General features: G+C 45.6%; 4 protein-coding genes across 6 annotated transcripts; 3 read left to right on the top strand and 1 right to left on the bottom strand.

The window, feature by feature from the left end:
* The first annotated feature begins 48 nt into the window (after window positions 1-48).
* Window positions 49-2,570, top strand: pih1d2 (PIH1 domain containing 2). Its single transcript, XM_076975903.1, has 5 exons — window positions 49-374; window positions 470-590; window positions 765-1,004; window positions 1,187-1,452; window positions 2,436-2,570. Exons 1-5 carry the CDS (start codon window positions 192-194, stop codon window positions 2,568-2,570), a joined length of 945 nt encoding a protein of 314 aa, XP_076832018.1. The 5' UTR covers window positions 49-191.
* On the bottom strand, window positions 1,736-14,950 carry dixdc1a (DIX domain containing 1a). Of its 3 annotated transcripts, none has more exons than XM_076975902.1 (15): window positions 14,829-14,950; window positions 8,594-8,706; window positions 7,970-8,124; window positions 7,432-7,518; window positions 7,268-7,321; window positions 7,139-7,189; window positions 6,855-6,959; window positions 6,649-6,702; window positions 5,168-5,254; window positions 4,997-5,068; window positions 4,537-4,698; window positions 4,349-4,439; window positions 4,159-4,267; window positions 3,962-4,070; window positions 1,736-3,651 (listed from the first exon to the last, which is right to left on the bottom strand). In XM_076975902.1, exons 3-15 carry the CDS (start codon window positions 8,003-8,005, stop codon window positions 3,568-3,570), a joined length of 1,101 nt encoding a protein of 366 aa, XP_076832017.1. In that variant the 5' UTR covers window positions 8,006-8,124; window positions 8,594-8,706; window positions 14,829-14,950; the 3' UTR covers window positions 1,736-3,567. The 3 variants fall into 3 exon arrangements, with proteins under 3 accessions (XP_076832017.1, XP_076832016.1, XP_076832015.1); XM_076975901.1 differs by lacking the exon at window positions 14,829-14,950 and adding an exon at window positions 10,376-11,729 and having other exon boundaries at window positions 4,349-4,415; XM_076975900.1 differs by lacking the exon at window positions 14,829-14,950 and adding an exon at window positions 10,376-11,726.
* Window positions 14,951-15,057: 107 nt separating this feature from the next.
* Window positions 15,058-19,982, top strand: arcn1b (archain 1b). Its single transcript, XM_076975899.1, has 10 exons — window positions 15,058-15,270; window positions 15,987-16,250; window positions 16,370-16,549; window positions 16,643-16,845; window positions 16,951-17,115; window positions 17,259-17,424; window positions 17,742-17,889; window positions 17,981-18,089; window positions 18,177-18,381; window positions 18,600-19,982. Exons 1-10 carry the CDS (start codon window positions 15,268-15,270, stop codon window positions 18,687-18,689), a joined length of 1,533 nt encoding a protein of 510 aa, XP_076832014.1. The 5' UTR covers window positions 15,058-15,267; the 3' UTR covers window positions 18,690-19,982.
* A 1,104-nt stretch (window positions 19,983-21,086) lies between these two features.
* gkup (glucuronokinase with putative uridyl pyrophosphorylase) lies at window positions 21,087-27,093 on the top strand. Its single transcript, XM_076976359.1, has 23 exons — window positions 21,087-21,278; window positions 21,502-21,608; window positions 21,696-21,740; window positions 22,009-22,162; window positions 22,260-22,331; window positions 22,536-22,624; window positions 22,789-22,945; window positions 23,134-23,211; window positions 23,493-23,584; window positions 23,661-23,766; window positions 23,874-23,953; window positions 24,074-24,142; window positions 24,263-24,323; window positions 24,455-24,471; window positions 24,637-24,694; window positions 24,782-24,874; window positions 24,997-25,057; window positions 25,521-25,634; window positions 25,727-25,784; window positions 25,905-25,973; window positions 26,048-26,111; window positions 26,208-26,279; window positions 26,565-27,093. Exons 1-23 carry the CDS (start codon window positions 21,222-21,224, stop codon window positions 26,658-26,660), a joined length of 1,869 nt encoding a protein of 622 aa, XP_076832474.1. The 5' UTR covers window positions 21,087-21,221; the 3' UTR covers window positions 26,661-27,093.
* Window positions 27,094-27,265: the final 172 nt, after the last annotated feature.

Genomic DNA, 27,265 nt, shown 5'->3' with positions numbered 1-27,265 from the left:
AGAACAATACCACCATCTAGCGGCCGCCATTACACATTGCATTTGTTTATTTTTTTGCACGTCTCGTTTCTATGGCCACATATGATACTTCGGAAAACACTGGCAGCAAAGTAGCGAGCTGTCCGTAAACTGACGCTTAAACTTGAGTAAACCGCTGTTTATTTGGCTCCTGACAGCACAACATTTGAATCATGGAGCTCCCGAGATCCCAGAAGGGTGTTCTGGAGCAGGTCGACCAGTTCTGGTCCATGTTGGACGAAATGTCCCAGAATAATCCTGGAGCCTACAGGACCTTCATGGAGCGCCAGCTGCGCGACGGAGCCCAGTATCTGTGCCCCGCTCGGCCGCACACCTGTCTGCGCACGTCCGTCCAGGTGCGGCGTGGCCTAAACGTGCACATAAACCGCCAGGTCGTGTGATATTATTGGGGTTTTTTTACGTTACATGCGTGTTTGTTTTTGCCCGACAGCCCGGAGAGGAGCTCCTGTACGTGAACGTGTGCGCGTGGAAGCGCGTGCCCGCGCCCTCCTCTCGGTCGCAGCGCGTTCCCGTTTACGGTGGACGGCTGCAGTCGGTCCGTGGAGAGCACGGTACAACTCATCCATCATCCTGCGAAACATGGAGCCATGCGCGGACTTTATGATAAAGCATATTAATACTTTAGTAATAATGTAATATTATCATCACACAAACTCTGCCAGTTTATTCTGTATAACCACAATTGGGATTTTTTTGTTACACCATTTAAACTGTTTCTTTTTCAGAAAGTTATTCTGTGGTGGAGGTGGCCTTCAACCCTGAAGTTCTTCAGATGGCAGAGGCCAACGCTCAGGAGGTGGAGCAGATACACCTGCTGGCCCTCAGCTTCGTCCGGCAGCAGCACAATCTGAACCTGTCCCAACACTTCACCGTCACTGAAGACAAACTCAAGGGCACCGCACAGGATATGAAACGTCGACTTACGTCTCCTCACCTGTCCGAGTGTAACACACAAAATGAACCCGGTGAGAGAGAAATCAGCTTACATGGAACTGTAAATCTTAAATGGTGTAACGAAGTGAGCTTTTACCCGAGAGTTTAACACGGGTTGACGACTGGAGCCGACAACTGTGACACTTCTAGATGATTCCAGTTCATAACTGAGAAGCTTCAGTGTGATTTTGAGTCCTGCCGTCTCTTCCCACAGTTCCTTCACTTCTCCAGCAGATCTGCTCACGGCAAACAGAGAGCGTAGAGGACAGCATCACTGAGCTGAGTGTGGGCCCGGGGCACCACCAGGCCGGGCCGGGCCTGGTACAGGTGATCTCCAGCACCGAGGCAGCCCAGCCCCCGCAGCCCAAACACCAGGTCACCGTGTGCCCAGAGAGCGGGACGTCTGCCCGGACCATCCGCGTGCGTGTGAAACTGCCTGGAGTCCGCGGTGTCTCCCAGTGTCAGCTCAGCGTCACGCAGGTCAGCGCCGCACATGCACACAAACCTTAGAGTGTCAGATAAGTGTGAGATCTGGTGCAGCTGGCCATGGTCACAACAGTCAAAACATTTTACTAGTAGAACTATTTCATCTTTAGCATTAAATGTTGGTGGTTAGTGGTGGTGCTGCTTATATGATTGAAATATGATTGAAATAGGACTGACCACATTATTATTGACCTTGGCTGTAATATCTACTTGTTTCAGACTTTTAACCTACTTTTTTGTAGATATTTATTTTAGTAAAATATTACACTGGGCATCATAAGTTTAAGTTTTATTTTGTCCCAAGAACTGAAATATGTGGACATAATAGTATTTTTTATTCTAATTTGATGCTGTTTTTAAAATCCTTTTGACTGAGCAATACATTTTACAATAAGTATAATATTACTCATTTATTACTCATAAACATTCATAAATGAGGCTGTGTTACAGTGAGAATACAGGGTGTCTCATAAGGAAGGAAACAGCCATATAAAACAAATGTACTTTATGAAGAAAAGGAATGTTGTTCATCTTAACATTGTAACTGCTGCCGTGTTTGGTGAGGGCTCGTCGGGGGTGAAGGAGAGGAACACCCTGAACCCTCATTTGATATGGGTGTTTCCTCACGGGTGCCACACCCAGTGTGTGTGTGTGTGTGTGTGTGTGTGTGTGTGTGTGTGTATGTAAACCTTCCTCTACATTCTGCACCGTACGATTTTTACCTGCAACTGGTCTACAGAAAATCCGTCTTCAGTGTCTAGCACTGGTCTGACAACCTTGATGGGATTCACCTTCCTCAGTTTCACACATGAGGACATGGACATGTCTGTGTATATACTGCAACACAAAGACTATGGGTGATGGAGCAATTCTGAAAACATCATTTTCTGGATTCAGCGTGCAATAATTTGTGTGTTTTTTGCATAAATCTTTGTTAAGCTGTGTGTGTCTAATGGGAGGTGTTCATGTGCATTTAGGTGGATGTGCTTCTGGAGGTGGAGGACATGTATTATCTCCACCTTCAGTTCCCAGAGGCAGTGGACCAGGACACGTGCTGTGCGACATACAACAAGAGGAACCACGTCCTGACAGTCACTGTATCTGTCCTGTAAACTCAAGAGGAACCACGTCCTGACAGTCACTGTATCTGTCCTGTAAACTCAAGAAGCATGTCCTGACAGTCACTGTATCTGTCCTGTAAACTCAAGAGGAACCACGTCCTGACAGTCACTGTATCTGTCCTGTAAACTCAAGAACCACGTGCTGACAGTCACTGTGTCTGTCCTGTAAAGAAGGTTCCCGACAAATCACATTCAAACTTCTGCTAATTCCTCTTCAGCTCCATGGCAACCTGTGTACGTGGCATCAGATACCATGAAGTTTTACTTCATCTAGGGATGTGTGCAATGTGGAAATCTACAATGACAGTCCATAAGAGGAGCCCTGGCAGACACGTTTCTCTTTACCCTTACACACATTAACACAAGAAACAGGACTTAGACGGTAGGAGAGACGTGCTTCACTCCAGATGTACATGACATGCACGTTGAAGAAATGTGCAGTTGGCTGCAGTAGAATAATCAACAAACAACATGTACACTGCAGGACGTTTCAATAAAGTTGTCCCGTCATTCCCAGCTTCTGGTTTTGAGTGACAGCTGATTAAGATTAGATGAAAAAGCTGATTCAGGTCAACAACACAGTGAGTTGTGCGTATAACAGCAGCACCTCTGTAGACACATGACGTGTTCATTACCAGTATCCTGACAACTAATAAACAGTCTTTTCTTGAAGGATGACGGTCTGTTATCTTTAGTTTAAAATGCACTTTACGTGTGCTCTTTATTACAATAATTTTCTAAATGCCATATAAAGATTTCTCACAAGAAGAAAAAAAAACACATCATAGTACCAACACAGTTGTAAACAGTACTTGGAATCACTTCTCAACAGAAATGGACACACTACAAACGTGACTTTGGGATTCTGTGATGTGGCACATGGGGTGATTTCTCAGCGCGGTGTATGTGCTGAGGTCCACACGCACAACATGGACGCCGTGAGCCAAGTCCAGTCCTCAGATCGGCGTGGCTTCTCTTTGCGATGTAGTTACCTCCCGTCACCATGGTCTTCCTCTACCCAAGCCACGATCTTCCCTTCCCATCCAGGTACTATAGCGTCATTCTGAAACACCTGGTGAACAAGGAGAATTGAGTAGAATTTGGGCAGCTGCAACAATTACCCACAATTACTTAAATATTCACTACATAGGGACATAGTAAAGGCTGAGAACAGCAACCACACCTGCTCTCAAACTCAGATCCTACACAAACATGTGCTCTGACCACCAGAGCACAGAGCCAGTTCTGACACGGCAGCCAGAGGGCCTATCTCACCTTCCTGAGTGATCTTCTCCATCACAGTGGACGTTATTACAACGGACATTGTTACAATAAATGTTAATAAGAGCTATTTTTAGAGATAGTTTCAGAACTGTGGTCACCTCTTCCTTAACTGTTCCAAACTCTGGGTCAAGAGACTTGAAGTGATATCTGAAATTTCCGTGTCTGTCCACTGCAGCCTTGAAATCCTGCAGGGTGATGTCCCCAAGTCTGCAAGAAGGGACAGCGTGTTAAAAACATCAGTGGGGATCAGCCAGTGGTGAACTGCTGGGGTTCTAATGTGTCGACATGCCGATACCTTTTAGGGATGTTTACTAGGAAGGGCGTGAGAGAACGGTCTGTGAAATACAGGACTTTAGTCAGGGCTGAGGAAGCCAGCGCAGGACTGCTGTGAGAGTGGGCTATCTCTGGAAGAGACAGACGCAGTTCATTTAGGAACACGTAAGCCATCAATTATTATGTCCAAATTTAGGCAAAATCTGGCTCACTGGAACTAGGTGGCCAAGATTCTCTTTCCGTGTGATTGGCTCTTTGTCCTGGAGATTTGTTTGGGCGCTGTGGTGAGACAAGATGAGATTTCTGTGAAACACAAGCATCGAGGCCATTAATACGTCTTATGGACAGTGAAGTATTGGCAGTACGTCCAGGTGTGATGAGCAGTGGCCCGTCTGCTTACCTTTCTGTCCTGCCTCTTCTTGGAGTCACTGGCGTGGAGACGCTCCATCAGGCTGGACATGCCCTGCTCCAGAGTGTCTAGGGTGTGGTGCTGAGGGTCATGACCACTGAAACTGTTCCTGAGGCTACGCAAAGCGTCTCGCACCAGCTGCAGTTCGTCACCCTGACACACACACGCACACACACACACACACACGCGCACACACACGCACACACACGCACACACACACATGGACGTAATTTTGATTTCAAAAGTGGGGGGGACATAGATTCGTCGCTATTTAAATATTTGGTTTTAACCGTAAAAACTGGGGGGGACCAAAGCCGGCTTTTGAAAAAGTGGGGGGGACATGTCCCCCCCGTCCCCCCCCAAAATTACGTCCGTGCACACACACATGTTTATACATCAGAGGCAAAAATAAACCCCATTATTTTAAATCAAAGTCCTTTATATTACTTACCACTCCATGTGGAAAGGGTGAAGAAGTCATCTCCATTGTGTGGGTGTAGCCATTGTTCTCAGTACCAGAAACCTAGAATGAAAACTATCCTGTTAAAAAGCTGTGGTAAGCGTTCATAATCCACGTTGCTCAAACTAAGTGCAATTGCGCCCTCTAGTGGGAGAACATTACCCCATTACTTTCACCGAATCTGCGCAGTGACTCGTCCAGTTTAACTTGCTGCTGCTGAAGGAGTCTGTCTTTCTGCGTCAGATCTTTCTGAGAAAACACACAGTCTCCCGTTTAAATAAGACATAACAAGGCGACCCATAAAAATTTTAAAATATTATGTAGTTTTGAAATTCTTTGAAATACAAAAACTTTAGCATTCAAAACTTTTTCATTACAAGACAAATACACGCACACCATTCATCCCCTTTAAATTAATAGTAATTGGAATAAAAGATTTTTTAAAAAATATTTATTTTATGTGATGTGATGGCAACAACTGAAAAGAACATTAAAGGGGACATACAGGGTTCTGTGTAATATTAATGGGGACATACAGGGTGCTGTGTAATGTCATTAATGGGGACATACAGGGTCCTGTGTAATGTCATTAATGGGGACATGCAGGGTCCTGTGTAATGTCATTAATGGGGACATGCAGGGTGCTGTGTAATGTCATTAATGGGGACATACAGGGTGCTGTGTTATGTCATTAATGGGGACATACAGGGTCCTGTGTAATATTAATGGGGACATACAGGGTCCTGTGTAATGTCATTAATGGGGACATGCAGGGTCCTGTGTAATGTCATTAATGGGGACATGCAGGGTGCTGTGTAATGTCATTAATGGGGACATGCAGGGTGCTGTGTAATGTCATTAATGGGGACATACAGGGTGCTGTGTTATGTCATTAATGGGGACATACAGGGTGCTGTGTTATGTCATTAATGGGGACATACAGGGTCCTGTGTTATGTCATTATTGGGGACATACAGGGTGCTGTGTTATGTCATTAATGGGGACATACAGGGTCCTGTGTAATATTAATGGGGACATACAGGGTCCTGTGTAATGTCATTAATGGGGACATGCAGGGTGCTGTGTAATGTCATTAATGGGGACATGCAGGGTGCTGTGTAATGTCATTAATGGGGACATGCAGGGTGCTGTGTAATGTCATTATTGGGGACATACAGGGTGCTGTGTTATGTCATTAATGGGGACATACAGGGTCCTGTGTAATGTCATTAATGGGGACATACAGGGTCCTGTGTAATGTCATTAATGGGGACATACGGGGTCCTGTGTAATGTCATTAATGGGGAAATACAGGGTGCTGTGTAATGTCATTAATGGGGACATACAGGGTCCTGTGTAATATTAATGGGGACATACAGGGTCCTGTGTAATGTCATTAATGGGGACATACAGGGTCCTGTGTTATGTCATTACCAGTTTCCTCTTCATTGCACACGTGTGCAATTCTGATAGTGACGTTTGCCTGATTAATAACCAGTTCAAATATGATTAAAACCCTTTTGTAATCTGTTTAATTACCTCTTCTAATCTGATTAATAACCTGTTCTAATCCACTTGCTCTTGGCAGGATGTGATATTATAGATCAGAACTTGAGATGAGAGGAGACAGAGATGAGACTTACTTTACATTCACTCAGCAGTCGGTCTCGATCGTTCAGCTTCTTTTGCAGGTCCACCTGGACACACGAGCTGTTTATATTAACACCACATAAATCTGCATATCATTTGTGTCTTTGCATATTTGCATGAGACCACGTGTGCTGAGCTCAAAGCAGTGTTCCCCATGTACGTCACGGGTGAGTGGACCACGTGTGGGTTTCCTACTCACGTTCTGTCCCGTTAGCTCCTCTTTGTCCATGGTGGATCTCAGGAGCTCCTGTTTGAGTTGCAGCACCGTGTCCTCCTGCGCTGACATACGCTGCTGCAAAGCGTCCTGGGAAAGCAGGAGGACGGACACAGGGACAGACTCAGGGCCGAGCGGCTTTGCTGCTCAACGTTTCACACGTTTCTGACGTGCACCAGCAGAGCAAAGTCACTGTGAGCGGTGCTGCTACAACAGGCATTTGTAAAACAGCGGTCCAGTGGATTTAAGCTTAATCCAGCCTCAATTACCTTAACCGCTTGGAGATTTCGTGCCTCCTGCTTGAACCTCAGTAGCTCTCTCTGAAAGACACATGGTTCACAGTGAGCCTTTAGTGCCCTTGAACGTCCCGTTACCCCGTTACCCCACCCCGCACTCACCTTCAGATCCAGAGACTCCTCCGTGCTCTGATCAAGGCGGCTGCGGATCAATATCTGCACGAGAGAAGAACCGAGACCCGGGTCATTAACGTCGGGCCCGACGGCTCGTTCGCCACCGTAATAAAGATCGGAGAGCTCAAGCTGCGTGCTGCAAACAAGATTACCAGCTGCTGCTCTGCGCTGGCTGGGGCGTCTCCGAAGAGAGGAGCCGCCTGTTCGTCTTCAGGCAAGGACCCGTGAAGCAGCAAAGCCTAGAGGAACCACGCCAAGATAACAAATAAACACACATGGAGCATGTTGCTGTGGGGGGTTGGACAGGACGTCGTCCTGTGCGCATATGCCACACGCCAAACAGGGCTGTTCAAACAACAGGCATCATGTGGTCGTGGACGCAGGGCTGAATCACCGGTCCCCACAACCTTCTTCTTTATTCAAGGCAGTCTGTTACAGTCTCCCTCACTCACATCTGACCACGTTACCTTTTTATTGAATATTTTAAATGCATCCAACACTTTCACAACTGAGTAACGTTTGATAGGGTAAGTTCTGGACATTTCGAGAGTTGTAAAAATGAATCCCAGATTAGGAAACTCAGTGGCTTGTCTACTAATACCTATTAACCTTTGACTGTAGTGTTGTATTGATTCTCCTGTCAGAGCTGTTGTCATTGGCAGGAGTAAATAATGAAATGATGAAGCTGACCTGAAGCTTTGACACCATCTTCCTGGTCTCCTGCATGTCCTTCTCTAGCTGTTCCTGCTGAGCACACAGCTGCTCCTCCCACGAGGGCCCGTCCGCCGTCCCAGCATGCTCTGGGCCCGGAGACGGCTCATTGGACGAGGTCTTGGCACCATCCTCTGGTACATGGGCAAGAGAGATGGGCCGTGAAGCGCGAGCGTCACTGTCCCGCTACAACATGTCCCCCTCTGACCTGACCCCCGACCTGTTCCACTCTGACATGTCCCGCTCTGACCTGTCCCCCCTGACCTGTCCCGCTCTGACCTGTCCCCCTCTGACCTGTCCCGCTCTGATCTGTCCCCCCGACCTGTCCCGCTCTGACCTGTCCCCCCGACCTGTCCCGCTGCGACATGTCCCGCTCTGACATGTCCTGCTCTGACCTGTCCCCCGACCTGTCCTGCTCTGACATGTCCCGCTCTGACCTGTCCCGCTCCGACCTGTCCCCCTCCGACATGTCCCGCTTTGACCTGTCCCCCTCTGACCTGTTCCACTCTGACATGTCCCGCTGCGGCCTGTCCCCCTCTGACCTGTCCCCCCGACCTGTTCCCCTCTGACCTGTCCCCGTCCGACCTGTCCCACTCCTCTTACCTCTGAGGCTCTGCGGCTGGACGGTGTGGTTTCTCTCGGCCCTGACCGGTTCCTTCGACGGTGTGATGAGGTTCTCCTCTCTGGGGGTGTGGGCGGGGCTTGAGGAACTGAGACTGGCAGGAAGCAGTGTGTATGAATAAGTGACTCAGTCAAGGACCACTTTGTCACCAAATAATCACCCATAGACATGAATCATCGCTTTTGAAGGAAGCTTTGTCATTTTTATGTGATCAGGGTAAAACAGGAGTGGTCCAGTGATGAATCTGTATGTAGTAGCTCAGTGAACATATATATATTTTACATTTACATTTACATTTTATGGCATTTGGCAGATGCCCTTATCCAGAGCGAATTACATTTTATCTCATTTTTATACAAGTGAGCGATTGAGGGTTAAGGGTCTTGCTCAGGGGCACCTCAGTCATGGCCTCAGGTCTGGGGATTGAACCCACGACCCTCCGTTCCCTAACCGCCAGGCCATGACTTCCCATATATATATATATATATATATATATATATATATATATATATATATATATATATATATATATATATATATATATATATATATATTGCTGCAGATTTATAAGCACATACTAAAGGTTTTACGGTGTATGTTTACTCGGTGTTGATTTATTGTTCTTATATGTGATGATATATTCTCTATTCCCATGTGGGTTTCATCTTCCAAACCACAGTGATATAAGCTAGCAGAGCACTGAGCTGCACTCATAACTTCACAATGGATGTGGAACTGGAAGCCTATTCCACACCCTGCAGGCTGCAGCCATAACTCAGTAACGTGATCTCGTAAGACCACATTCCCACATGCAGGTTGGTACCACACATCTTCAGTGGTGAAATCATGTTGCATGAAGCAGCTTTGGGCTCCCTCACGTTGATGCTCTCTGTCAGTGTGCTCAGTGCTGTTCATAGTTGCTAAGGAACGCAGATGTCTGAACCGCCGTCACAACCACCCCAAAAGTAAGATGAAGAGACCATAATAGGTTTGACAGCTAATCATCTGTTAGCAGTTTCACTGTAAAACACGTCTCAGTTTTCCATCATATCCTAAAACCCATTCTTGACAAAAACGTAGCGTCTGTATTCCAGTGAAACCTGTCAAACACTCGCCTGTTATTATATTTTTATATATTCTGGGATGCCGCCCCACTTTGTTGAACCACTAATCTCATGGACGAGGGAAGACGTCAGGACGCAAAGAGGAATGTGGTGTCTCTGCACTTCAACGTCAACGACATGAACGTCTTGTCAATGCAGTGGGCAATGAGCTATGTGTTCAGTAACAATGCTGCCAACAGTCTTATGTGTCATTAACCAATCACACTGAAATCCAATAACAAATTCTGTACACAAGACTGATTGGACCGTTTGGACGGACAGCACTGACCACTGCAGACACAATGGTCAGTGAGTGGTTGCTAGGCAATTTGAATTCAGCAGAAATATCTACAGCTTAGGTTGACTATCTCGTGGAAACATGAAGAGAAGCACCCAGCACATCCGTAGTGAGGAGAATGAATGATCTACAGCCTGACGAATGGCAGATCAACACAATACTGACGGACAAAGGCACAAAGAGACACCCTAAATCTAGCAGATGAAGAATGGGACGGCTTAATAGACAGCATCTGTTTGGTGCATTGTCTGAAATGGAGCATGGGGTGTGATTGTGAGGGAGAACAGAAAGAGAGAGAGAGAGAGAGAGAGAGGAGGGGGAGAAGGGTGAAAAAAGTCAAAAGTATGAAATTTCATTCATACCATTTCATTGGTTTCGCTCCCATGCTGGTAAGTTCTCTCTTACTCTACCATGTTGTATGTTGGAGCTGCAGGGCAGGACCATAGCAGACAGCACCGCTGGTCAAAAGGGCTACACACGTCAGTCAGCAACACAACAATAGCAGCTCACACACACACAGCGATCCCCGCTGGTCTAGCAGTGATGGGGAGCAGCCCCCTGTCACCAGATATCCCCCAATCTCTCTTCCTTGTTTGGCACGACCTCCACAAAAGACAGGACCCTGTACGTCCCCAGATCAACCAAGACACAGACTCAGTCCTCTTCGGCTTGTCTCAAAGGAATTAAAGTCCCAGATTGGTGTGTGTCTTCAGGACAAGAAGCACAAGGAAGTCTTGTTTTCAGCTCCGAGCCACAACAAAAGAGAAACAAGGACCAGGAGGGTGGCATGTCCTTCCTCTCAACCACCGTCTGCTTCACCAGTCACGTTCCTGAAAATAGTATCCCTCTCCGCTGCTCTTTTATCATTCAGTGAGGTATGTCAGAGGCATTTTTTTCCCCAGTAACATCCCCATGCAAATCTCTCTCCTCTCTCGCGTGTTCTCTGTTTCTGTCTCTCTCTCTCACTCTCTCTCTCTCTCTCTCTCTCTCTCTCTCCACCGTGGTCTTCTGTCTCTCTCTCTCTCCACCGTGGTCTTTCCCTCTGCCTTGTTCCTGTTTCAGCCCAGATGGCTCAACCCTGGAGTCTTTAGCCCACCCCCTCGCTCACACACCCCTCCCTCACACATGGAGTCTCTCCCACTGAGGCGCTGAGAGGGGGGGACTGTGGCAGGCTCGACTGGCAAAAGCCGTCACGAGGCTACGGGCCGATGAGACCACCAGGCTATGATGTAATGACTCCATAAATAAGCTTACAGCTTCTGATTCTTAAAATCAGACCAAAAGACCGAGCTGGGAGTTTTATGATTATATGAACTAGGGTCTGAGAGTATTTCTACTGTTACAATTATATTCTTATTATTACATTCATATTATTAAATTCACACACACACACACAAACATAATGATTAGCTGTAACGTTTCAACCACCTGCTTAATGTTGTATACATCCCCCTCCTGATACCAAAACAGTACTGGCCATTCGACTGGACTCTACAAGACGTCTGAAGGTGTCCTGTGGTATCTGGCACCAGGACGTTAGCAGCAGACCTCCATGGGTCAGTCTCTCCAGGACTTCCCTTGCAAGCTCCATCAGATCGAGATGTAAAGAATTTGGAGGTTAAGTCAATAGCAGTTTTTGCAGTTATTCTGTTGAAAGACCAGACTGTATATGGGTCTAAAAGGTCTTCTTGGTCTACAACAATGTTTACGTAGAACATACATGTGAACAAAATGAGTGCCATGACATGAGGATGAGCACCACTGCCCAGAACATCACGCCACCTCTGCTGGCTTGACTTCTTCCCATAGTGCCTAGAGAGAAGTGCTTCTGAGGACCCAAGTTATATTGGAGAAAATGTGTGTATATTTTAATCATCACATTCATTCCATAGGGTCTGAAAGTTCTGAAAGTGTAGAGAAGTTTGTTTTCCTTCACTTTCTGAAGACCAAGATCCTCTGGGACGTGAGGTGTATTTCAGTAGTGTGAGCGTGCATGCTGGTGAGTTCAGATTGACTCGCCTCCGTTCTAAATCCAGATGACATTACAGCACTTGTGGGGGAAGTTTTTTCCCCCTCGTATAGCATGGACTGTCTTTCTGTATTAGCTGTGCTCTCATTTGATTCAAACTATATTCGTTATTCTGAACATGAACCTCCTGGTAACGGAGTTGGGTTTGTTTCCATGGCAACCCGGAATGCAGAAGGAGTGTTGGTTTTATGGTTGTACCGCACACTCTCTGTCTATTTCTGCTATTTCTGGCCTCCACAGTTATAGATGCAGGGCAATAAGAGTCTCCACAACAGAGCTGTAGCACTGTGTTGGGTGGCTGCCTCACTGCCAAACTGGAGGAGACTTTTTCAGGCCATTCGGGGTGGGTTACCCATCCTGCTCGGGGCTGCAGACACACCAATTTTGGGGGGTGGGAGGTGTGGGTGGCGTCTTATTATCTTTCTGCCCGAGTTCACCGTTGCCGCAGGCTGTGTGGTAGGAGACTACATCCGGCCACGCCCCATCCGTGACACAGGGGAAGGGAATCCGCTGGCACAGAGGTTGAGACCTTTACAAGATAACCACACACAAATCTGTCCACGCTTGTAACCGGAGCGGCACCAACAGTGCTCCAAATCCCCGCGGGCGGTCCAGAGTTTGGCGCTCAAGTGCTCCGGGGGTGCCCACGTCCCCATGGGTGGGGAGATCACAGCGGCACTGCTGTAAGTCAGAGGGCAAAAGAGCAACATAAGCACTTTGATCAGTTTTGTTAAAGATGCCAGGCGAGGGTGGGTGTGGATGGGTGTGTGGTTGGCACACACCACATGTTCTTCTTTCCTGAAGAGCTGTTGGTCAAGGATGAATATGTCAAGATACATGGGAAACTTGAGGAAAGAGGTTGCACAGAGAGCACACAAGGCGTGGCCTAACCACATGGCCTTATGCGTTAGTACTCCAGTCAGTGGATTTAGATACACACTAAAACACTATACAATCTATTTAAAAATCTATATAATAGAGTTGTTTTTCTTTTGGTCTGTTGAATAGAAGTCTACCACAGGAGGTGCACGACTATATGTCGAGGGGATTCTTCAGGACTTATAAGGTTCATTGGATGTGGACTCTGGATCAGTCAACTCCTCTCTCTCTCATCCAGTGTGCTGATCATCTGGGCCTCCAAGAACCTGCGAGACGTCCCTGTAGTGACCTGTGTTACGGCCATTGCCGTTTTTAGAATGTCTGCGGGTTGGCTGCTCTGGCTTTATTCACTTTTTGTCCAGAAGATAATGACGGACGAACGACTGGATTGGGGTCTTGTGACTTCTCCTGCAAGGTTGTAATTGATGAAGGCTGATTAAGACGAAGGTCTAGCAATGGGTTTAAAAGCCTCAAGTTTGCAATGGTGCCCAGTGGTGTCTTGTCTAGAATGTTCCACGCAGTCACCAGCGTTGTAGTTTTGGCCTGTCGAGTTAGACATGTGTAGTTCTTAAAGGGGCCTTATGAGATAGTACTGATATGGTGAATTGTTCCTTATCTAGGACTTTGCTATCTTTGTTTGTATAGAGCATCATTAAAAAAAATAATAATAAAAAAATAAAAATAAGAAGCAATGCTCATCGGCTTTTGGCTAAATCGAATTAATTGTGGACTTGTGTAAATTGTATACAGTATAAGGTTTTTGTTTGTATTTTATTTTTTTGGAGCTGTAGGGGTGGGTTGCCATGTTCTTTTGTTTCAATCTCTTGTTTGTAGGGAGGTCAGTGATAATTGTATTTTGGCTTATTTTCTTTTGGCCAGGAGATTTAGTTTAAGAGGGCGTAGTCACTTTTGTTTGTTGTGTTGGCTTAGGCCCACCCTGAAGCCGTTTCTCCGAATTTGTAAATATTAGTTATATATAATATATTGATGTGTAAATATACATATTGTTATAAATAAGTGAAAGTCAAAAGCCAAGAACTACATTTTTAGTGCCTCCAGTCTTCTTCTTATGTTGCGTCTCTGGCCAAACGAGCCAGTTGTATGGCAACACCTGTGTAAAAGGTGTGTTTTTCACCTGAAGCACAGACCTCCTTTCTGAAGAAGAAAAATACACTTTTTTATGGTACTAGGAAAAAGCTAGAAAGTGCTTTAAACCTGAAAATCCAACTGTTTTATTTGCTATGAGGGCATAGCCTACAAAACATTACTGACCGTAGTGAGTATTTGATTATATCAGATATCAAATACAAAACTATAATCAGAATATCAGAGACAATCTTCAGTTTAGGAATGACTTCTAAATATCATTTGGTGAGTTACTAGAGCTGTGAGGTTATGATCGTGGCTTTGGGGGTGAACTATAGTTGAAGGCAGAATCCACAGAGTATTTTAAGCTGTCTGTTATGAAACCGATACATTAAGTGTGAGACATATTCTTTAGTAAGTCCACTGTCCTGCTTGCATGGACAAGATTCAATCAAATAATATCATTGTTATCGACAGGTACTGACCAGAAGACTACACACCCAATCTGTGTTAAATTTTGGAAATTAAGCAGTGTTCAGTCCAGTGGAAAGATATTGTAATTTTGCATGCCTCAAAGCCTTCTTGTAAAGCTTTTACAGATGAATGACGGTCTGGAATAAAAGGTGGATGAACTTTTAAATATATGCATGACCTTCAAGAGGTGAAATGTTGGTTGACCCCAGGCTCTAAAGGTTTGGATTCTACGGGCAGGGTGTTAACTAGCATTTTCTCTACAACTTGAGACAACTTCAATAAAACTTTCAGTGGTGTCAGTGGCTATACTGTACCTCTTATAAAAACAATAAAAATATTATACTCACGGACATGTTGTTTCTTTCAAAGGTTTCAAATATTTCCAGAACCCTTAAAATGTTTTACATTAATTTTTTGTGCTTCATAATCGTCGTATTAATCCAAATATTGTAACTGCATGACCACTTTTTTTTAATGCAAGGTTCATTCCTAATTTCTAATAGTTAGCTAACAGGCACGCCCCTTCAAACGGGGCGTGGTGCTTCAGGGAACGCCCACGATGGGAAGAGTGCGGTGAACAGGCGCAGTGAATGTCACGGTGTGGGTAAGTTTGAACTTTTTCCGGTTGGGGACGTGGCTCTGGCTCTGCTGCACCAGCACAAGGCCGTTTTCGTGGTCCTTCCCTGGCGGACGGAGACGCCGATCGGACGGTTATTGTTGGTTTTATCTGCCCGACACACCGACACCTTCGCCGGGGGAACCAACGCGCCCTGAACCGGAGCGAAGATGGTACGAACGTTTTAAATCGGATTAAAATAAAAGTTAATTCGAATTGTTTAGCTAACGGGGGGGGGGGTCCGCTGGCTGGAGTGACAGGAGCGATTTAAATCGGTTTCAGGAGAAAAACTAAACCACCAGAAACTTTAATAAGTTTAATAAGGATTTGTTTATGGTGAAACGTTATGAGGCGTTTCAGGAATGACATTAGTTGACCAGCCATATGTTAGCACGGTGGCTAGCTAGTCGGTTGCTAAGTTACAAGTGTAGCCAAGTTGCTAGCTGGAGTTGTGCTAAATGTTTTAATGGTTTTCAGGTTTATTTGGTTAGTTTATTAAACGACGTACAGATCCGTTATAACGCGTCCTGGGTGTATCACCAACATGCGTGTGTCGGTGAGCCTTAGAAGTGTAGCAGAGTTAGCGCTCCGGCTAGCTGGCCAAGCGAAACTGACTTTCTTAGCAGTTTGTGCGGCTAGGCTAGCGGGCTAGCATGCTAACGGGCTAGCATGCTAACGAGCTAGCATGCTAACGGGCTAGCATGCTAGCGGGCTAACATTACCTGGGCAAGGTTCATTACCTAAATAGTGCGGTGACTACAGGCAGCTGTTATCTGTGTGTCAGCTGTACACCCGTGTGTGTGTGTGTGTGTGTGTGTGTGTGTGTGTGTGTGTGTGTGTGTGTGTGTGTGTGTGTGTGTGTTTTTAATAAATGTTACAATCATTTCAGGTGCTTTTGGCAGCGGCGATATGCACCAAGGCCGGTAAAGCCATCGTGTCGCGGCAGTTCGTGGAGATGAGCCGCACCCGCGTCGAGGGGCTGCTGGCCGCCTTCCCCAAGCTGATGGTGCCGGGGCGGCAGCACACCTTCGTGGAGACCGAGAGTGTGCGCTACGTCTACCAGCCCCTGGAGAAACTGTACATGGTGCTCGTCACCACAAAGAACAGCAACATTTTGGAGGACCTGGAGACGCTGAGACTCTTCTCCCGAGTGGTGGGGGATTGTGTTTTACTCTCCTCCCCTACACACTTCCATGTGTTGTGTTGAATAACTTTCAGCTTGGCTAGACGGCCTGTGTTATGCGTCTTGGACGTGTGTGTGTGTTTTTCCAGATCCCTGAATACTGTCGTGTGCTGGAGGAGGGGGAGATCTCGGAGCACTGTTTCGATCTCATTTTTGCGTTTGATGAGATTGTTGCCCTGGGGTACAGGGAGAACGTCAACCTGGCCCAGATCCGCACCTTCACCGAGATGGACTCGCACGAGGAGAAGGTCTTCCGGGCGGTCAGAGAGGTCAGGACACGGGATCCGTAGGGTGTAGAGTACAACGAGGGTGGCCTCTCTTCTTGCTCCTAAATGCCTCGTGTCCCGTTTGCTCCGCACCAGACCCAAGAGCGAGAGGCGAATGCGGAGATGCGGAGGAAGGCGAAGGAGCTACAGCAGGCCCGGCGGGACGCTGAGCGAGCAGGCAGGAAAGCCCCGGGCTTCGGAGGCTTCGGGAGCTCCGGGACAGGAAGTGTCGGCCCCACCGCCATCACTGACTCCATGGTGGAGCTGGAGAAGCCCAAGATGGCTCCTGCCCCGGTTAGGTGTGTGGAACAGACACTGACATTGATTTAATAAGGAATTTAACTGGGTTTATGTGCATTTGTTTGAAGTAAAACAGACTGATGGGATGCTGTTGTGATTTGCAGGCCAAGTGGTCCCAGTAAAGCGCTGAAGCTGGGCACTAAAGGAAAGGAGGTCGATAACTTTGTAGACAAGCTGAAGTCAGAGGGTGAAAACGTCATCATCCCCAGTGCGGGAAAGAAACAGTCAGATGCGTCTAAAGTCCTCCAACCTCCTGTCAACACAGAAAGGTGTGATCACTCGGATCCTTCCGCCATCTTTCCACCAGAAAAATGAAGTTATATGTACCAGTGGCCTTATTCTCAGGTTGAAAGATGTTGTTGTGTTGTGCTGTGACTAATGTGTGGCCGTCTGTGCCACCCCTGTGACCCAGCGTGCACCTGAAGGTCGAGGAGAAGATCTCTCTCACCTGTGGACGTGATGGTGGACTGCAGAACATGGAGGTCTTGGGAATCATAACCTTGAGGGTCACCGATGACGCAAATGGCCGAATCCGCCTGCATATCAACAACAACGACAAGAAAGGGGTTCAGCTGCAGGTGGTCCTGAGTTCTGCTGTCGTGGTGTTGCATGGGTGGAGAAATGGGTGGGGAAACGCTTAGCAGCTGTGTGGCACTGTAGGCTGAACCTGGCTGTCACGAGGTCGATACATGTCTGATATCATCAGTGTTGTGGGTGTTGGTGTGTTTTTATTGTTTTTAATTTAGTGATGCCAAGAAAGCACACATGTAAAATTCTTATTTTATCGAAAATGAATAGCAAATAGATGTTTATATAAAATAATTAAGATGTGCTTGGCTTTAAAAACAAATGTACTTCAGAAACAGGAAAAAAAATCTTTCTCCTCTCTCTGCAGACTCACCCCAATGTAGATAAGAAACTGTTCACAACGGAGTCGCTGATATGTCTGAAAAACCAAGAGAAGACCTTTCCTCTGAACAGTGACGTTGGCATCCTGAAGTGGAGACTACAGAGCACAGAGGAGTCCCTCATCCCATTAACTAGTGAGCTGACCTTAACCTAGCAGCTGACTACTAACCAGTTAACCAGTTTCGTCAGACCTTTGTGTAATGTCCTCTGTCTGGTGTGTTTTAGTCAATTGCTGGCCCTCAGAAACTGGGAGTGTTTGCGATGTGAATATTGAGTATGAGCTCCAGGAGGAAGCCCTTGAACTCAGTGATGTAGTCATTACCATCCCAGTGCCGTAAGTTCTTTTTTTTTTATAATGCATGTGTCCAGAAAACATCTTTGGGTCGGATGGTGCTGGTTGAATCACGAAGTGATTTTGCAGGTCAGGAGTAGGTGCCCCTGTCGTCGGAGATCTCGATGGGGAGTACCGCCACGACGGCAGGAAAAACGTCCTCGAATGGTGCGTGCCCATCATAGACGAAAACAACAAAAGCGGAAGCCTGGAGTTCAGCATAGCAGGCAAACCCGACGACTTCTTCCCTGTGAATGTCTCGTTTGTGTCTCGGCGCAATTACAGTGACATTCAGGTGAGACAAAACTGTAGTTCGTAAGATAAAGTAAATAATTTAAGGTTATGATGGTGGGGGTTATGCAATTTCCTGAAGGGATCCGTCCCAAGGGATAAATAAAGCTCTATCTATCTATCTATCTATCTATCTATCTATGGGGGGGATGAAAAGACATAAACGGGACATGTAGTATAAAGATGAGCGATCCATCTCTCCCTTGCTTTGTCCTTTTGCAGGTGGACAAAGTGACTCACGTTGAAGGGGACACTCCGGTCAAGTTCTCCACCGAGACTTCGTTTGTTGTTGACAAGTATGAGATACTCTAAAGACTTCTTCTCAAAGAAATATTTTTCTACCCTGCCTGCCTGTGTAACAGTTTGGAGACGGTGTACCAGACTCCGAGTCCCACCCAGTGGTGTGCACTATTGGTGTATTTATGTTTGTATGACAAAGGAAATTATATATCTTTATATAAAATGAATATCAGAGTTACATTTGCAGCACCTACCATGAAAACGGGTGAGCCTGAAGTCCAAGGAAACGACGTGTCCTTACCCACCACCTAGCAGCAAAACACCTGGACCTGTAGTCCTTGAAATAAATCAGTGGAGGAGCAAGCAGGATTCCCAGTAAAAAAAAAAGTTTCAAGATTTGTGATCTGTCAGAGCCAAGCATTCTTTCTTAATGTTGTTATTAAAAGTTTCCTGTTTACCTGAAATGAATGAATGAAGACCAGTACTGTTTTAATTTTCATTTATAAAGGAACTGATGCTGGACTTGTTTTTGGATCGGAACTTGTTGAGTTTTGGATAATGATGAGTGAGGTTCTTTCTTGGCAAATGTTTAGAGTTCTTAATTTCCTTTGTTAGTATGACTGCTAACGTAATTTTATCTGCTTCCTTCCTGTCATCCCTTTCTGATGGTGCAGGTGTTTTTCATGTAATGTCAGATGACATCAGTGTGTGAGGGTACACAGTCTGATAACGGAGAACCAGCACAGGCCGGTTCACTTAAACCCGTGACACCTGCTAGCGCATCAACACGACCTGTTGGTCACGTGTCATTGTCGAGAGTGCAACATGCTCACAGGAGACTTTAGTCTGCTCCTCCACACACATGTACGGGCTGGGGTGTCCCCTCCTGACTGCACTGGCACACGTGTCTCGGCCTGTCTGCTGTGAACACCTCGGAGGGTAAATGTAAAGTACCAGCAAACTTGGGTTGAAGTGTTGCAACCTTCCAATCTAAACCGTGACTGACAAAAGAAGGGACAAAGATTTGAACAGTTCAGAAATTAAAAGTGCTCAGTGTTTAGTTTCTGCCTTTTGGATTTCATGTTGAATGTTAATCTAAGCAATTGTAAATCATGCATTATTAATAAGCATATGCAACATTTACATACGATGCTGAGTGTGACTTACAATTCTCGGGCATGTATTGATTTTTATTTAGTGGAAAATATTTTCTCACTGATAGTTTTTGTATTTTCCCCCAAACCTTGTTGGACAATAGTTTTTGAGGGGTTATTTTAATAAGCAATGATAAGGTGAGAATTATAACATTCCAGCTTACAATAACAGTTTTTGAAATTAAAGCATATTGCTTGTCTTTGAAATGTGTGTTTCATGACTCCTGTTTATTACCACCAGCCCTCCTGGTAGGAATCTGCTTATACTATTACAATGTTGATCAAATCCAGTTCCTTGCCTTTTATAACAAAAGTGTTTGAGCAGCGTCAGGTATTGGGAACAGTATTTGGGTAAATTTGAAGTCTTAAGCAATTTGTTAGTTTTTATTTATAGTATAATGGCCTTAGGTCACACAACTTCCAACAAGCTATAACATGATTGTTTCAGTTTGCATGCGAGTGAGATTTTCCCATGTAGATCTATACTTTATTTGGGAATAAACTGTTCTGATGTGCTTTATAGGTATCTGTGCTCAACAGATCACTGCTAAAGGGTCTGAAATGTTCGTGCACTAAAGCTTGCAAAAAACCCAATCAAATCTGCAGAGATTATGAAAGGTGCTTGATGTTGTGAAGACCCTGAAACCTGTTTTGAACAGTGTGGGGGGGACGGGTGCGAGGTGCTGCTCCAGTTCTGATATGGAGAAACGTATGTGAGCATTGGTGTTTTTGCTCACGCAAATGGTGTTTTCCTTTAGCTTTTCAAAGTAAAAGTTCAACTTCCTGGGTATGATCAGGCCAGAAATTTCGTACTCCAAAATAAGAGACTTGGTGGAAATATACCAGCCATGTTGAGTTCAGCTTTGGGGTATGAAGTGTTTAGTGCAGCATTGTGTGTAACATAGTTTACCTGCATTTCTGTCTGTAATGTTTTACTATAATGCTGTACAAATTATATGTTTCGCATATAGAAAAGCTGTGTCAGGAAGCTGTGAGACAAAACATCAGAGATGGAAATTTCATATTTGCAAGATATACAGCAACTTTGAAAGGATTTTTAAAATGTACTTCAGCTCATACAAAATCAAAGTTAGGAATAAATGTTTTCCGCCAAAGAAAATATTTTGTTCTATGAATGAAAATCAGCAAAGTTGTGTGATCACACGTGAGATTTCTCTTCACCGATTTCTTACAAACACGAAAGCATTTCGGACCTGAGAAACACGCAGTACACAGTATTTAAAATACCAAACCAATTAAATCCCACACGTATTTGTTCATTTTCTATACAAGCGTGATCTGTAGTTAAAGGCTAAGGGCTGAGAGTGGACGTTGTATCTTTAAGAGTTGAAGCGGTGCTCCTGTTTCCTGCTATTACTGAACTATGTACCCCTGTTCAAAACAGTTATACAAGCAGTTCACTCTCTAAGCTGAACTGCACATTTTTGCAATGATCTGCATTCTCCTAGTCGCGGGTCACGGTACGGTTTTAGAGACACAAATTAAGGTACTGCCGTATTTTATTTTATTAACCTTCATTTAGTCTTTATTTCCAACTTGTTTCTAAAATGTTGATACATACACACAATACTAACTCACGTGCAATTAGCTATTAGAGCAAAAAGCAAGTTTTAACCCCCAGCGGGTTGTTTTTCTGACACTGGGTAGTTTGTCATGTTATGGAGGTCTGTGGTTGTGAATCATTCTCTCTATCTGCCCCGGTGTGGAAGAATGACGTCACGGGGCTGTATGCCCACCTGGCCGGGGTGCCCAAGGCCCTGTTACCTGGGGTAGGAGGCAAGAAAATACTAGACTTCTGGTGGGAAACAGTCAACACGTGAGTTGCCTTCAGTTTAATCACTAGTGTAATGTTAAAGGGATGCATTTGGGTGGTCCACGTTTTCACGTGTCGTGTTCTCCATAGGCGGCAACTCTTCAGTGAAGTCTATCTAGTGACGAATGCAGACAAGTGAGTAAAGTTTTCTTGTGTTTCTACTCATGCCATTACAATGCAAACTATTTTAAACATGGCTGCAGAGTGAGATATGTCACGAGTCTAGATTGGTGAGTAACTACATTTTATTTGAATGAATAAATGAATGTTAAATTTATATAGCGCCTTTCAAGAGACCCAAGGTCACCTGTATCACAGGTACAAGTCTTACACAACCACTCACACACCGGCGAGATTGCACACAGCTGTACCTGAGATCCTGTCACTTCACCTGTCACTCTAGGTACAAACATTATGAGCGGTGGGCGACCGCAAACGACTTCCCTGCGGAGAACGTGGTGAACGACGGCAGCACCACGTTGGAGGACCGTCTGGGTGCCGTGGCCGACCTGGACCTGGCCGTCCGGAGCCGCCGGCTTCAAGACGACGTCATGGTGGTACGGTGGTGCGGTTCTACCCGTTCAACGTGAACTTTACAGTGGCCCGTGTTGCAGGATTCTTGTACATGTTTATGTCGTTCTTCTGGGTCTGTAGATCGCGGGAGACATGCTCTGCGCTGACCAGAACTTTGACATAGCTCAGGTTATTCGCTTTTTCAGGTCCCAGGCAAGTACAACCGCCGTAGTGTTGGTGTGAAGAGCTGATGTTGACCTAACATAGTGGATTCATCTCAGGCTGATCAAAATTACCACCACTGACGTGTGTGGAGTACAAATTAATAAAGAGTTAGCAGCATGTGTGTCTCCCCAACGTATTGGAGAGGTTAGTCAGCCGAAGCTGAAAACAGTGTGTGTGTTTTCTGTGCCACAGCCTGGAGAGCTGGTTATATATTATGAACTGGAGGAAGGAGAGAGATGCTGCACCAGAGGTATTGTGGAGGTGTGTCCAGAGTCTCACAGGTAAGAGCTGCTCTAGACATCACTGAACAATATTTGTGGACAACTGAACACATTGTTTTAGCTTTGAAGAAGTAAAACATTAAAGAAGCTCAATGGTTGGATAAGCTCTAGCGTGTTTCCATCTCTACATGCCCGTGGTCTGAGATTTGGCCTCTGCGTTTCAGGATCACGCGTTTCTTAGAGAAGCCACAAGAGGGCGCCACGGCATCTCGTCTGGCCAGCGTGGTCTTCTACTGCCTCCGCAAAGAGACTCTCCCTTACCTCTCAGACTTCCTGCTCCGACAGCCGGCGGTGGAGGACAGGGCGTTTGGCAGGTTCTGGGTCAGCGATCCATCCTGCTTCACTTCACTCTTTACTAATATATATATTTTATCAAGTTAAATATGCTAAGAATAGGTGAAAATCTGTTTTGTTTCAATGCACGTGACCCCTTCAGTCTTCTGAATTGCCCTGAAATGGGTTTCAGACCATTAACATTTAACTGGTGACGTTCATGCATTGGTTTATAGGAATGTCTCGTAAATGAAGTAAAACTGCCTGTGTATGGCATGAAGTTACCAACAGGATTTCAACTAATTGGACAAGTGGTGGGTACCAGGATAGTGCAGCCATGACATAAATCACTTACTTCAATTAGCACGTTTAGGAGAACAAATGTCCATTTAATACAAATTCATTCAGCGATTACTTATCCAGCGTATCCAGCAATAAGGCTATTAAGAGTAATTATGTGCTATGTTAGTTACAGTAATTATGTGCTAGGCGAGTTAGTGTAATTCTGTTCTATATGTGTTAGTGTAATTCTGTTCTATATGTGTTAGTGTAATTCTGTTCTATGTGAGTTAGTGTAATGCTGTGGTATTTGCAGGGTCTGTCTGACTACACTAAATGGCTGGCCCACTATTCCACTAAACAGCAAGGATCACCAGCCAAGTCCATCACACGTCGCTCCTACGCCAGGTTAGGCATGAGACAAAAGGCACCCATCAAAATGACGTCCAGCTGTGGCTATAAACCCTCTACTCCCACTTCACAGGGTGGGGCTCATGGGAAACCCTTCCGATGGCTTCAATGGGAAAACGATCGCTATGACAATTTCAAACTTCTGGGCCGAGGTCATACTGGTGGAGAGTCAGACTCTGGTAAATGGGGGGGGGGGGGGGGGGGGGGGGGGGGGGAGTGTGTGTGTGTGTGTGTGTGTGTGTGCGCATGCGTGTCTTTGTAACTCCTCTCAACCGGTTGAGTTTAGGTTCTCCTTCCTCATCCTCTCAATGACCCAACTGAGTTTGGCAGTCTTCAGGATCTGTTCTGCATCAGCCGTAAAGAAGGGTCGGTCCTTGTTCAGTGACTCTCCTGCCTGTGTTAGCATGTCTGTGAATGTGCACACAATACAGTCTCACTATACGACAGCACATGGAAACGCCACCATCTCGTGCTCTGTCTGCTCAGGTATTTGGGCGGACTCAGACTCCTGCAGGCCACCTGTAAAAAGTTTTACCAGTTCTGCTCAACAAAAGGGTGAGAATCCTGTGCAAAATCTAGAGGCTCCTGACAGGCCTCACACACCTGGGGTCAAACGTGCGCCCACCTGGGCTTTGTTGCTCCTGAATGCTGTGCTGTGTTCTCCTTCCATGACAGTATCGCCCTCAGTAAGCAGAATTTCACCCTCAAGTATGACACCAACATCCCGAGGCAGGTGGTGAGTCCCACTGGCTTTTCTTCTCTTCTGTTCCTCTTTCAGCAGCATTTAGCAAGACAGTTGTGAAAATCTGTGTCTTAGTTTATAGGATAATGTGAAAGTTCAGCTGTAATGAGTCTCTCTGCTCACAGGGCCTCGCTGGCAGCAGGTAAGTGCTGCTCTGCCTTGATGTTCTTCGGTATCTGATATTAAATAGATTTTTTAAATCTGTTCAAACTATCTCAGAATTCTTCTCAAATTCATCAGGTTCTGTACACCACAGTGGAAAAACTGCTAATTTAACAGTGACGTAATCTTTATGGTTTTTCTGAAGCGCAATCGTGTCTGCTACGTTGAAGTGCCTGATGGCGTTTTACAACCTGACCGAAGACGTACGTTCACCTTCTTACTTCGTACAAGGTTTTAAAACTAGCTTCATTCATGACGGACGGGTAACGCTGGGGTTTCTGTGTTGACAGGACCTTCCCAAGCCGGTCCGAGCCAACTTCATACTGAACGTGGAGACAGAGGAGCTCTTCATCACCGCTGGTTTGCAGGACCGTGTGGTGCAGGTCTGTCCCGATGACTCTGCAGATCCCATCATAGAACATCTGCTCCCTATAGCTCTGCATGTTCTTTGGAAGCTCGGCATACACCTTCATTACATCGGTCCTGTTTTCTGATGCTCCTGCAGGTCTATGAGGGCTTAGTGTACATGGACTTTAACAGGCAGCTAATGGACAATCGAGGTTATGGTACTGGCTTTAAAATCAAATCGTCTTCATAACTTATGAATGAAGTTTTGATTATTGATCCAAACTGGTCTCTGGTGCACTCAGAAAAGAGACTGCATCGGAGAATACTCTGCATTAGTCCATTATAACGTGAGCTATTCAGAAAACAACATCTACTGAAAAGATTGCCGGAAACGAGCATTTGTTTGAGTTGGTGGATATCCACATTTGACCAGTGTTGTCACTGGTCCAGACAGCTGTGTAGTTCTACAGTAATAGTGTGTATATATGAAATGAAACTCATCTGTGCAGTTAGAACACAAACACTCACACACTAGTGATTACTAGGGGCCTGAGGGGCACACATACAGCACGGTGGCCCGGCGCCCTTGATCAGTCTGGGTTAGGTGTGTGTATCGTGGTGTATGATCTTGTGTGTCTGCATGCACACCTGTATCTCACTGCTCCCCCCCTGATCATTTAGGGGAGTACACCCCCCTGGACATGAGTGCTCTCCCCACCTTCTGGCTGGCTTACCTGGGTGACCCGAGTGACTCCGGCCGCATTCACAGCACCGTGAGGCAGCGCTGGCTGAGTGGTAAGTGTGCTCAACATCACGTGCGCTGGCCACGTGTTCCTGTCCCTCAGTCTCTCTCCTCCAGCCCTGTACGCCTTCTTGTGTTTGACCAGGAGAGGCCGACGTGGTCGAAGCCATGAAGCAATTCGCCGACCTTACGGACCAGGCCCGGTGCGTTCACAGCACCAACCAGTCCCACCCTGCATATGGATCACAGCTAGAATAAGACATGTTAAGTCCCTTGTAATGTCACAGTTACTCACTATGGCTCGTCTTGTTTGCTTAATGAAGGGTGGCCTTCCAGGCGACGGACTGGCCCCGACTGGCTGAGCTTATGGATAAGAACTTTGAGCTGAGACGGTAAGATACTTCCTACATGACACAGTGCGTTACCCATCAAGAACTACAAATCCCACCCTTCTTTTTCCCTGCAGCTCTGTATACACAGATGACTGTTTGGGCCCAGGAAATCTCAAAATGGTACAACTGGCTAGACAGGTAAAGGACGGAGAGAAAGAATACCTTGATGATTTTAATGGATATGTTAAACTCCAGCAGTCTCAGGGTTGTGCGTGACTTGTGATGTATGTGCAGTTTGGCTCTGCTGTGAAGTTGCCTGGCAGTGGTGGAGCCGTTGTGGGCTTGTGTATGGACCCTGACCGACTGGTAAAATCGCTTAAGTTCCATTTATCATTTATTTCAAATGTCACCTAAATGTTTGATACATTTTGTTGTTCTATATGTTATGACGTTATACCATTTATGTCAGTAACTGTTTCTTAAAGCTATGAAGAGTAAATGCAGTGAATAAAATGATTAAATATCGGTTTAAATATTAAATTAACGATTAAATATTAAATTAACCAATGCATGTGTTGGTAAACGATTGTATATTTGCTGTTTGTTCATTTAAGAATTTGGCATCAATGCGTTTCCTTGTCTTACCACTAGGTGGAGATGAAGAGAGCGTTTCAGGAGGCGGGTTGTGTTTTCTGTCTCATCGTGCCTCATGGTCCGTCTGAGTACGAGGGGCACGGTTCAAAATAATCCCCCCGTTGACCTGATGTAATACACGATGAGATATTTTCCTGTACCTAGAACATGTAAGCGGATATGTTGGTCCCAGAGCTCGACAGAGATGATGTATATTAGCAGTACAGGAGGTCATTGTCACTGCTACATGTGTGGACTGGTATGCTAGTGTGTTTTGCAGCATTGACTTTGTGCTGCAGTGTCTCAGGCAGCAGAAACAATAGACTAGTTAAAGCTATCAATGCGAGCATTGTACACCCTTCCTGCCCCTTTGTTGTAGTACATTTATAGACCAAGACGCAGAACTTAAATGTTTGTTGGTGTTTTTTTTTCTTTCTATGTGAAAACAGCCATGCGCATTTTAGCAGTTTTGTACCGACCAACCCGTGTCATTTCTAAACGTGTGAGTTACGAATTGCATCTTAATTAAAAGATAATCTTAATACGACATACACTGTATCTTTTATATCATGCTAAACAAACCATGGTAGATTTTCTATTCTAACTTCAGTTCTCCTGCACATACTGAGTTGATCATAGAGCCATATTTTAAACCCACGTCTTTTTATTAGACCAAAACAACTCATTACAAATACTGCATCCTCTGTGTGCCACGCTTG

This window comes from Brachyhypopomus gauderio, chromosome 16 (genome assembly GCF_052324685.1).
Source record: "Brachyhypopomus gauderio isolate BG-103 chromosome 16, BGAUD_0.2, whole genome shotgun sequence".
NCBI classification, from domain to species: Eukaryota; Metazoa; Chordata; class Actinopteri; order Gymnotiformes; family Hypopomidae; genus Brachyhypopomus; species Brachyhypopomus gauderio.
This window is presented reverse-complemented; position numbering and strand designations above follow the sequence as displayed.

What these genes read in the sequence shown, in the direction of transcription:
- pih1d2 (XM_076975903.1), top strand. Translation starts at nt 192, where the DNA reads ATGGAGCTCCCGAGATCCCAGAAGGGTGTTCTGGAGCAGGTCGACCAG. An exon ending in GTCTGCGCACGTCCGTCCAG is followed by an intron (nt 375 to 469) that starts GTGCGGCGTGGC and finishes TTTGCCCGACAG; the next exon opens with CCCGGAGAGGAGCTCCTGTA. An exon ending in GTCAGCTCAGCGTCACGCAG is followed by an intron (nt 1,453 to 2,435) that starts GTCAGCGCCGCA and finishes ATGTGCATTTAG; the next exon opens with GTGGATGTGCTTCTGGAGGT.
- dixdc1a (XM_076975900.1), bottom strand. Translation starts at nt 10,398, where the DNA reads ATGGGAGCGAAACCAATGAAATG. An exon ending in GACTGCTGAGTGAATGTAAA is followed by an intron (nt 5,255 to 6,648) that starts GTAAGTCTCATC and finishes GTGTTTTCTCAG; the next exon opens with AAAGATCTGACGCAGAAAGA. An exon ending in TTGGAACAGTTAAGGAAGAG is followed by an intron (nt 3,652 to 3,961) that starts GTGACCACAGTT and finishes CTTGTTCACCAG; the next exon opens with GTGTTTCAGAATGACGCTAT.
- arcn1b (XM_076975899.1), top strand. An exon ending in ATGGCTCCTGCCCCGGTTAG is followed by an intron (nt 16,846 to 16,950) that starts GTGTGTGGAACA and finishes TGTGATTTGCAG; the next exon opens with GCCAAGTGGTCCCAGTAAAG. An exon ending in GCAATTACAGTGACATTCAG is followed by an intron (nt 18,382 to 18,599) that starts GTGAGACAAAAC and finishes GTCCTTTTGCAG; the next exon opens with GTGGACAAAGTGACTCACGT.
- gkup (XM_076976359.1), top strand. Translation starts at nt 21,222, where the DNA reads ATGATCTGCATTCTCCTAGTCGCGGGTCACGGTACGGTTTTAGAGACA. An exon ending in GACCTTACGGACCAGGCCCG is followed by an intron (nt 25,785 to 25,904) that starts GTGCGTTCACAG and finishes TGCTTAATGAAG; the next exon opens with GGTGGCCTTCCAGGCGACGG. An exon ending in GTATGGACCCTGACCGACTG is followed by an intron (nt 26,280 to 26,564) that starts GTAAAATCGCTT and finishes TCTTACCACTAG; the next exon opens with GTGGAGATGAAGAGAGCGTT.